The sequence below is a fragment of the Fragaria vesca genome, linkage group LG7 (assembly GCF_000184155.1).
Source record: "Fragaria vesca subsp. vesca linkage group LG7, FraVesHawaii_1.0, whole genome shotgun sequence".
Classification (NCBI taxonomy): Eukaryota; Viridiplantae; Streptophyta; class Magnoliopsida; order Rosales; family Rosaceae; genus Fragaria; species Fragaria vesca.
The window spans coordinates 5,992,234-6,003,303 of record NC_020497.1 but is presented as its reverse complement, the minus strand read 5'-3'; the positions used below and the strand labels follow the sequence as shown (position 1 = coordinate 6,003,303).

The window sequence follows — 11,070 nt, the reverse complement described above, 5'->3', positions numbered from 1 at the left end:
AAGTTCCACGGAGGAGAAAAAGACCTGGAAGAGAAGCAAGCTACCACACTAACAGAGTCACTTTCCAACCATAAGTAGACCCACCCTTTATCATGAGCAATTTCAATTGCCAAGATAACAGCATAAAGTTCAAAATAAAATGAAGTATTCCATCCAAACGAATGACAAAAACTCCCTAAAAACCCACCTGAGGCATCACGAAACACACCCCCACAAGCTGCTAGACCTAGATTGACTTTTGCTAAACCGTCTGTGTTAACTTTGATCCAAGGAAAAAACGGAGGCTGCCATAAGGCTGTGTTTGGTGCAGCTGTACTTTTAAAAAAAGCAAGCTTTTTACTTATTCTTAAGAATAAGTAACTAGAAAGCAAAGTGGCTGAGTGTTTGGTAAACTGACTTTTTATAAGTGTTGTGAGTCGCAAAAACAGAAGAAACGTGTTTGGTAAACTGAAAACTGACTTGTGCTTTTTGTTGTGGAATGACCAATTTGGACATATTATTTTGACTTGATTGTTTGCTACTACTATAATTATTTTTTTATGGCTAGTTTCACCTTCCAATTTTTATAAATCATGGTGATCCTATGATCAATATTGGATAATTCTAAAATAAATTGTACAACTATTTAGGTAATGGGTGGTAATGGACATGATCGGACCATAGCTTTTTAATTGATTTTCGATACATCAATCCGATAGTTACATGTAAATAACTGAATACATAAGTTTTTTATTGTGAACAATAGATCCACATGATAGCTTGAGTTCCTCAGCATGAAATGTAGATGAGACTTCAGTTTGTAGCTAAAGGATGGACAAGAACAGAGTACTATACAGTGCTTAGTTGCAGTAGCTAACTGGCATCACTTGCTTTCTTTAGAGCATCTCCAACACCATCCCAAAATTTCAATTGCAGTAGTTAGTGGAAAATTGTATTGAGCTCATCGAGGGATGATCCGTTGTTGCAGAGGTCGGTGAAATTCAATTGCAAAGAACTCATCTGCATAAATGTACTTGGAATCAATCATATGAATATGAACAATCCATGAATTACAACTTTCCTTGTAAACATGTAAAGAAAGAACATACTAAAAATCTCAAGCAATTCAAAAGTTCGGGAAGTGTGGCAAAACTAGAACAAAAACTGAGCAAATTTTCAGGATTCAGAAAAATCTATAGCAGCAGCAACAACAACTTAGAAAAACCACCAAATATTCATTTTAAGACCAAATGACTTGAAATCAGTTGTGAAACAGATATTGGAATGTCTACTTTTACATACAAGAAGATCAGATATAAAATGGTTTAAATAAGAGTTCGAAACTGAGCAGAAAACAAAGATATGCAGTTAAAATTCTGGAACTTGTTTCCAATGCAGACTAAACTTTAAAAATTCACCGAGTAATTTTCATCGAAATAAGCTGAAAATTTCCGGGTTGCTAGATAACTAACTTAAAAGAAACCTGTCAAATTTTCAGAACATTTGAAGACCGGTAAGCCAGGTAAAACATAGTTCAAATAGATCATAACAATAGTTTTCCAGAAAATTCAGTAGAACACTGCTACACTTCAAAAAAGTGTTACTGATATAGACAAACCAAAATCCTGAGATTCTGCTATCTACTACTGCAACTTAAACATATTGTACTTGCTCAAATTATTATCTTCAATAGATTTATCAAGCAACAATATATATACTACAAGCAATACAACAAATCAAACAACAAAAACTAAATGATAGTCATCAAATCTGCATAAAGGCATCCACTAATTGAAATGCATGTAGATACCTACGCAAGCAAGAGATTCTAATTGAAACAGAAGTAATTTACCTTCACAGATTTTGTGTAATCTTCACCTACCAAGCTTGACGGGATAAGGCCAAATGAATCAAGCTCAGAGTCATTGAACAGTCCCCGAATTGATGTTAAAACTCTATCCTCGCACCTAGACTTGCAGCAAACAGAAGAACCCCCTTTCAAAGACGAAGGCACATACCCAAGACATATCAATTCAACAATCTACCCAAGAAAAATAAGACATACTGAAGCAAGTGTATACATTCAATAATTAAGGATTCGATCAATCATACCCATATTAAAACAGCAACTAGGATATAAGATATTTCTCCCGGCCAGGTTTCGTCCCCGACGACGGACAGAGTGCTGTGAAGGGAGTGTTGATGAAGATCTGGATGGTGGGATTCCGACGAGATTGACATGCCGGAGACGGCGAGGACGATGGACCGGGGGTCGAAGGCGCCGGAGGAAGAGATACTTGTGGCGGAGAAGACTCAGGGGAACTTGTTGACGAAGATCGCGACGGCCAACATCAGCAGCGATGAAGAGGTGCCGAGATCTTCGACGCGTTGATGTTGAAGAAACGGAGGAGCGAGCTATGAGAAAGTGAGAGAGTTGAGACGCGATGGAGGCGGCTCCCTTGTAATTTGTTGAAGTTTACAAGGGTACCCATTGCCATTTCGAAAATTTCATTAATTCGCAGCTACAGTACCGCGTTTTTCTGACTTCTCCTTATAAGTGAAAGGAGGGGTCCTTCTCCTTTTACCTGAAAAATAGACTCGAGTTGTTTAAAAAGGAGCTTATTTATGTGTTTACCAAACAACAACTTCATTCTTGCTTATAAGCCCAAAAGCTTATAAGCTGCACCAAACGCACCCTAAGACATGTTGAATTCTAGGAGCCTTACCATCTTTAGGAGCAACTCCAAGAGAGGCCAATAAACGGGCATCAAGAACACCCTTATAGTGACCAGGAGCAAAAAGGCTAATTTGACAAATCCATGCCATAATAGAGCAACACATTGTATAGAAATTAGGGGGTCGATTAATGCAAATGCTGTGATGATCAATCATATAATGCAGATTCTCCAATTCACTAGTTTTGCATAGCATTTGGAGCACTTGACAAAGATATACACAAAGGGCTGATTTTCTCATTTTCATTTGAAATGATCTGAACACAAGCACCGAAAAGCATTGTTCGCATAGACACGAGTTAAGCTCTAATATACAACATCATATGTCATCCAAGGGAAATTAGTAGAGAGAGTTGTAGGTGAAGCAGGTGGCAACAATGGAACAAACACAGAAGAACAAAGAAGGAACCAAGGTGGTATTCAAGACCTTGCTTACACCTAAATACCCAGCTAGGGTTATTGTTCCATCTGCAACTACCCGGGCCAGGGTCCCTGCTTCAGTTGAAAGCAATCCACCATTGAAAGTCCCACGAGAAAGTCTTGATGACATGACACGAGATAGGAGTGATAAGTTCACACCTAGATTAGTCAAGCAAGTGTTAGTTTTTTTTAGCAAATATATAGCATGAATTGAGAAAGATGTGATGCATCTAGAAACTTGAACAATGACGTCATGGATTAATGAAGACTGCATAAGTTGAGGCACTGAGCAAAGAAAATATTGATAACATCTCAGGGGAAAAAAACGCAGGAAAAAAAAATTGCCAAAATTACTACCAATAGTTACCAGCAATATCCACTTATCATATTTCGTAAATAGATAAACTAAATGTGGGTTCTCCCACAGTCCAGACTAAAGTTGCAACACAATTGGAGTTTGAATATAAAGACAAGATATCACCTTCAAGGACTTCAGCTGACACGAAGGTTAGAAGAGCTGAGCCGACATATTGAGGCACAGAGTAAGAGCTGAAGATGTGGAAGCTTAGTAGTATACCTATGCATACCAGAATTTCAGAGGCCAATAAAACTTGCCTGCAATCAGGTCAACACAAATATGAATCAGCAGTGGAGAAAATGTGCGTTATAGTTTAACATAGTGATTTCTCATACTCAAAGATCTACCTTTCTTCAAATATGTTGCTGATATAGCTTCCGACAAGAACATTGACTGGAAGCACTGTTAACCCAAGACATGCAAGAAAGATTGCGACGCTGCTAGTTGACCAAATAAAATAATATCCAGTGATGAGACTTGACTCAGCAAGTACGATCTCCATAGCATATTTGAGCATAAAATATACAAGTAGTTGAACCTGGTGGGAATTAGAAAGTTCAAGTAAGATATCAGACCAGTAATGAATAGTCGCACTGTACAACCAAGAAAGATTGGAAGGACCAAATAGACACCGACTCGAAGCCAGAGAGACGTGCATGATGGTTGATGCATCAAATGATGATTAGAAGAAACTCGATACCTTTACTGATGGTGTAAGCAATCTATATGCTGACACAATTGAATTGACTGACTTTTGGATTTCTTTGGAATCTTCTTCAGCATCATCACAATCTTCATCCTCGTCTTCGTCTTCATCTTGTAGCTTATTGTTGGAGTTCATCAGTAATGGTTGAGTAGAATAATTGTCCACAGATATATTTATAAACCTCCCTGTTCCAACGAAACTCAGAGTCATATAGTATAACCAGGAAATAGAGTTACTGAAAAGAACCAAGCTATTATGTATACAAACCAGAATAAGATTCTTCTGGCAAGGCATTTTCTTTAGTTTCACGAGAACCATTTATATACCTCCCTGTTCCAGCAAAACTCCAGATTATATAGTATAATCGGGGAGATATAGTATACTGAAAGGAACCAAGTAATTAAATTTTTATGTACACATACCAGAATTAGATTCTTCTGGCACAACATTTTCTTTGGTTTCACGAGAAGGCTCTCTAAAAGAAATACATAGCCACAGCAAATATACAAGCCATGCAAGAGCCATGACCCAACCAGGTAATGTGGCTTCATTGAATGTCAACTTGTAAATCTTGAACTCAGTTTGGAATAAGCAAGCAAGAGCAGGACCACAAGCCATTCCGAGTGCACTAGCACTGACAAAACCAGCAGAAGCTTGCATCCGCAATTTAAGGGGTACACAATCACTGATATAACGCCGATTAACTGCTCTTGCAGAACCTAACCTGAAAAAAAATGACAGCATGTATGTTTATGTGCAATAATGAGGTAATGTATATATATACTACATTCAGAAAGAAAGCTTGACAAGAAGAACCTAACCTGAAAAAATAACAGCATGTATGTTTATGCAAAAACAAGGTTATGTATACATACTACATTCAGAAACAAAGCTTGACAGGAATATAAATTTAAATGAAGTAACCAGATCAGCAAATACAAGTATGCATATTCACGCAACCGACTCAATTATATCAAGCCAAGGCATTCTAGACTTCCAAAACCAGTTGATGCAACTTACATCCTTATAACCATACTTGATATAATTTCATGTGTCAAACATCTAGTACGCATTCCATTTTTTTACTGATAAGGAAGTTGGGGGATTTGCTGAAATTCCCAAAACATAACTCAATATTCTTTCAAAACTGTCATCAAATTATGTAATTCATTTTTAAGACTTCCATTTATTTCTTTATACACTGCCTTCTCAGAAAAAAAAAATAGTCCCTAAAACTAAAAATAAAAATAAAAAATAAAAAATTGTCCCTAGTCTGTATCAAGAATGGAATGTAAAAGTTAGTTCTCTACGGGAATAAGATAGATTGAAAATCTTCCTTAAGAAACATAATGCAAGACAACAACACACTTTAATCACTTGCACATTTGTGTACTAGTATACTACTACTTTTGAATTTTCACATGAAAGCAGAATAATGCTAATATGTCCCATAATACATTCAAGTTTCAGCATGACAATGGTGACATGCAACAGAAACCAGCTAATTCAAAAAATAAACTTTAGTTCTATGATAGAAGAGTCACTTACCCACAGAAGAGTCGACCAATCAGAAGTACTGATAACGAATCAAGATCATACGCCAGTGCATATAAGGTATTCCCCACAAAAAGAACTATGCTACTGAACACAAGTGGTCTCATGTATGATCTATTTGACCATGCGCTGAAATAAACTGAAGAAAACACCTGGGCAACAGCCATTGACCCAATCACAACACCACAGACTGTTGCGGCAGCTCCAAGGGTCATGGTGTATCTGTCAGCGGTCGGGACAATTATATATGTATTGACCATATACAGAAATGTATTTGCCAAATTCAAGAGAAGTGACATGAAATGATAGTTGTCATCAGTAGAATCCTCTGATGAACTTGGAAACTCGTCCTGCACAATAAGTGCATGTTTTCCCAAATAATGGAGGAAATTTGTCGAGTTTGACAACCTGTCCACTGCGGCTCTGATAGAATCAACAACTGGATCCTGCAAATGCAATTCAACAAGTACTTTAGGTCAGTGGAATGTAGAACTAGACCTGCAAAAGCCTAAAAGGAGGCTAACATGCTGGCGAAATGTTTAGAATCTACTAACACATGTATAATTTTCAATGGAGTTTTTTTATTTTTATTATCCCTATATGTAACACAGTGTAACATTGTGAAACAAAATCCTAACTCTATTATCGTACTTGGATGTGAGACCAGAGAAAGACTAGGTACCAATTGGATGTGAGACCAGAGAAAGACTAGGTACCAATCCCTTTTTTCAAACCATTAAGTCTCTGCTCAGTATATCTCAGCTCTGTGTGACTTAATTAAAAGTTTTCTTGCATACCAATGCATGCGTCTCTCGTATTAAGAGGACTGCCAGTTTGAATAAACCTAATCACAGTCTTTATCTGGGTCAAGTAAGATAGAATTTAGTGGCAGAAAATTTTAAGACGGTTGTGTCAACAAGTTAAGCCTTCTGAGTGATGTCTGCCTATGAATTTAAGAACTATCTAGTACTATAAATAATGTTTTGAAATTCAGTCAGAAAGATTAGAATAGAGTATCGATGTTTCATAGAATACTTCAATGGATGTAAGAGTAAACCGGGTGGGATAAAGCAGGCTGATCATATATTGATATGTAGCTCCCACGATGATCTTGGAGGTCAGCAAGGTTTCGAGATATGGCTCCCACAACGGCTCCAATGCCCTGCATGTTTAGTGCTAGCTGATTATTGTTGTATTCAGTTATAGAGACAGTAGTTGGATAATGTACAGTTCTATAATACGCCAAGAGTGTAAAACCAGAACTTTAACAACAAAGAGAACAAGTTGATACATTACCACATGCTTACAGACTTGTCGTAACTGGGAATAAGGATGATTTGCACGGGTTTTCACATAGTAATTGGTAAATTTAAAGCCAAATCGCTTGTCAAACTTCTTCAATATCTTACGCAGACCAACGGCATTCATCTCAACAAAAAAGAGAGTTCTTAAGAGATCTTGACCAATTGATCGATATGCTTCTCGCAATTCAGATACTTTTTTTCTATCTGCCTGCTGTAAAAGAGAATCATTCTGTTTTCCAAGAGTGGATAACCTGCTTGCAAGAATTCCTTGTTGTTCCAACAGAAACAGAACAAACTTCTCAATCTGCAATATAGAAACAAAAAATTGGAAGATTATTTTCATGGTTACATCTATGATTCAACATTTCAACAGTTAAATTGTCCAGAAATGAAAGTGTATTAGTCCTGCTAGGGAAAAAAAAAAAAAGGCCTTGTGATTGATCTCAATAAGACAATAATATGTTATAAAACTTCACTCTAGATTATACGATGGCCCTTTCCATCTTACATATTGGAAATCAAGACGAAATCAAGTGACACATTGTTTTTAAGAAGCAGTGATTCATTGGCCTCACATTTAGTAAAATTAGGAGCAGATAAAATAATGAATGACTTCCAGTGCAGCAAAGGTCACAATTTCAGATGGAAAAGAATGTCACAAAGTCAAGGGGTTCTCACAATATCCCTCCCACGATTATCAGTCTGCACATCATAAAGTGAATATGGAATTGTATAGCAGCTCAGTTTTAAAAAAAATAAAAAAAATATAATTCTTTGCAGTAATTACCTGACAATCTAGCAATCTAGAGAAGTCCTTCAGAACAATAAGGTGATTTTCTGTTCCAACTTCAACTTGTTGCGTATATCGCTTGAGTTTCTTCTTCATTAACTTATAGTCAATGTAGTGTCTGAAAGAAGTACAGAAATTAGACTATAAGCCTTTGCATATAGCGAAGAGCACTTGCAATTCAAATTACTTGAACATACCCTTTCCATTCTTGGATCTGGGATTCTCTCAACTTTTTCCCAAATGCCACCATCTTTCAAAGTGAATGATTCTGCAATCAGAAGATCAGAAACACACAATGAACAAATCAAATACCACTTTCTGGACAACTTCTTACTATTATTAGAGTGGACAAAGCAGATAAAGGAAGTGAATATTACATGGTATCTTTTTATTTCCTCTTTAATGTTAATTACATGTTTGATTGACCTGAAAAATTCTATAATATGTAATATTTCCAATATCATGTAACTGACTCTCTAACCTGTTGAAGCATATTATATTGGAGATTTTATCACAGTGACAGAAATAGGAAACAAAATTTGGAAATAGAACTAGTTAGAACAAAAAAAATATCTCAATTTTTTATTTCCCCCATTTTTCTCAGCTACACACACACTTTCCTTCTAAACAAAACAAAAAAGACAGAAACTTTGATTCTGAAACATTTAAATTTCAAATCAAAACAGCAAAACAATAAGCACAACAACACAACCCCTGAAATTCTATCACCAAAACGAAACCAAACTACCCAAAAAGGCTACAAGAGACACTAAAACCAAATTTCAAAGGCTGATACAGTGAGCGTTTTGTAATACAGAAAGGAAGATAGCAAAAAATCTAACGAAAACCCAGAAACCATTGGACTAAAAGAGAAAGTGGGTCTCTACCAAAAACCCCAAACTCAAAAACCCTATACCTTCATCTTCTATGCACACTAAGTGTTCGATAAAATGCCTAAACAAACTTCGGTTTCCGAAATAGTTCTTCACTAAAACAACAGAGCCAAAAACCAATCAAAACCCAGAAATCATGAGACCAAATTAAAAGGAGGGTATGTACCAGAAACCCAAAACTCAAAAACCTAATGGTTCATCTTCCATGCATCCTACGTGTTCGATCATACGCCTCACTCTTGGCTTCTGAAACAATCACCAGTTTAAAAACGAAGAAAAAATGGAACAAAGAGAACAGGGAACTAAATGCGTGGGGATTTGAAACCAAAATGGATAAGGATATTGTGAAACAGGTTCTGGGAATGTAGTTGAGAAAAACTTGAGGAGAGGAGGGAGCTCTCTCTCGCTCTCAAACTGAAACAAAAACACAAAGAGAGCAGTCAAAGGTCGTCTCAGAATATCTCGCGCGAAATTTGGTTTTGTGCCACACGAAGGGGGTATTTGACGTCCACGTGTCGCATTTGGGGAGCAGACCTAGAGTGACCTAGCTTTGCTTAACTTGGATTTTCACACCCGTCGAGCTCCGTCATCAATCCTCCGTCGTTTTCCCAACCATGGTAGATATCCACCGCCAACCGCCGTGTATCCCACACCAACAACACACCCTCACGGTGTCACCCCTACAAAGCTCGAAACAAATCCGAGGTAATTCATTATCTTTGCTTGGTCTTAATTTCTTACCTGATCACTGGGTTCTTTAGACGCAGCGACATTTTCATCAGAAGTGAAGAATCAGATATGCATATATACGAAGCTTAAGTTTATTGATCAAGAGAACATAGTGAACTTACAATTTGCAGACCGAGCTGTTGGAAGTTCCGGTGAGGAAGAGGCATGCAACCTTGAGTGGAGACACAAAGAGTCCTCAAGATCTTGAGGGTATGTATAATACAAATGCAAATCATAGTGCTATAGAGTATGGATTTGCATAGATATATAGGGTTAAAAAGAAGTTTACATGTATTGATTTCTTTATGCATATATGGGTACATCTGTAGTTAAAGTTAAGCTAGCAATTATTTAGAGATCCATTGCCTTTCAATGCTTTCATAATCTCATTATCATAATGGGGACATAACTTCATGTGATTTATACATTAATGCATGTCACATAGATGGTATTCAACCTTCCATTTTACAATTATATGATTAGTCTCTACACTAACTCACTAAGTATGGAATGATAATATCCAACACCCCAACATCATCATATTTCTTAAGAATAACATCATCACATACTAATTATCAACCAAAGGAAAATATCATGACAAACTTTATAAGGGAGCAAGATCGCAAACTTGACTAGTCCCAAAACAGAAAGTGACAGAAACCCCTGATCAAAAATCAAACCCTAACCCTACCCAAACAAAAAAGAAAGTAGAACTACCAACAAGCACACTCCAAGTGTAACACATTATCTTGTTGGTGCCAAATGAGGTGACAGACACAAAAGTTAAAAGTAAAAAATGGTAATATTAAACCCCCAATGATATTTGGTGTAGGATCATATCTTAAACGTGGCGGTAGAGGAGTCCTTAATTCAGTAAGGGACAGAAAACATAAATAAGGTCCATTCATACTTTCTGTATCACGTGTAGCACTCTTCACATGTTAATCATCTTTATATGAGTTTTTATGGTCCATGCACTAGGAATATTATCACTCCACTGAGTCCACCCTTATCTATATGTTTCACCAATTTCAGAAGATTTATTTCTAATTTATTGGAATCAAGTATTACCAGATTTTACAGAAAGATTTATTAGTTTTTTTTTTTTGGGACTCTTTGAAAATTGTCGGGATTAGAGAAAATACAAAAAAATTGGTTATGAAGTGGTCACCAAATTAATACGACCATTATAAATCATGTACAAATCAGAATCAAAGACAAATCCATGTAAAAATGGCATACATAAGAAGAGAAGCCATGGTTTTTAATCTTTATCATTGTTAAAGTTGTTTACTATGTTGGTGTCACAGCTTTTTGGAAGTAATAGTTGGGTGACTTTGGCTTGAAGCCTTGTTTTTGAAGATGTATTGGGTTCATATAGAAATGTAATACTCTTTTTTACTTGCATTGAGCAGGTTTATAAAGAGACTATAATTTCTACCAAGACTATATATATATGTATACTGATTTTCTTAGCTGCGGACATCCGCATCAATTTTTTGGTGCGGATTTCCATTTTTGCACCACTTTTCGATCGAATTTCCTCATCTCCACCGTCTAGTATCTAGATAATATTGATTAGATCATCTCTGCAAAATTTCA

General features: G+C 36.5%; 2 protein-coding genes across 2 annotated transcripts; both read right to left on the bottom strand.

The window, feature by feature from the left end:
- Nucleotides 1-634: 634 nt before the first annotated feature.
- On the bottom strand, nt 635-2,240 carry LOC101299326. The gene is made up of 3 exons (XM_004306810.1): nt 2,092-2,240; nt 1,832-1,951; nt 635-999 (listed from the first exon to the last, which is right to left on the bottom strand). Exons 1-3 carry the CDS (start codon nt 2,218-2,220, stop codon nt 919-921), a joined length of 330 nt encoding a protein of 109 aa, XP_004306858.1. The 5' UTR covers nt 2,221-2,240; the 3' UTR covers nt 635-918.
- Nucleotides 2,241-3,054: 814 nt separating this feature from the next.
- Nucleotides 3,055-9,655, bottom strand: LOC101299031 (SPX domain-containing membrane protein At4g22990-like). The gene is made up of 12 exons (XM_004306809.1): nt 9,591-9,655; nt 8,044-8,114; nt 7,844-7,964; nt 7,034-7,360; nt 6,810-6,914; nt 5,747-6,198; nt 4,621-4,922; nt 4,466-4,528; nt 4,193-4,383; nt 3,840-4,030; nt 3,616-3,749; nt 3,055-3,293 (listed from the first exon to the last, which is right to left on the bottom strand). Exons 2-12 carry the CDS (start codon nt 8,094-8,096, stop codon nt 3,055-3,057), a joined length of 2,178 nt encoding a protein of 725 aa, XP_004306857.1. The 5' UTR covers nt 8,097-8,114; nt 9,591-9,655.
- Nucleotides 9,656-11,070: the final 1,415 nt, after the last annotated feature.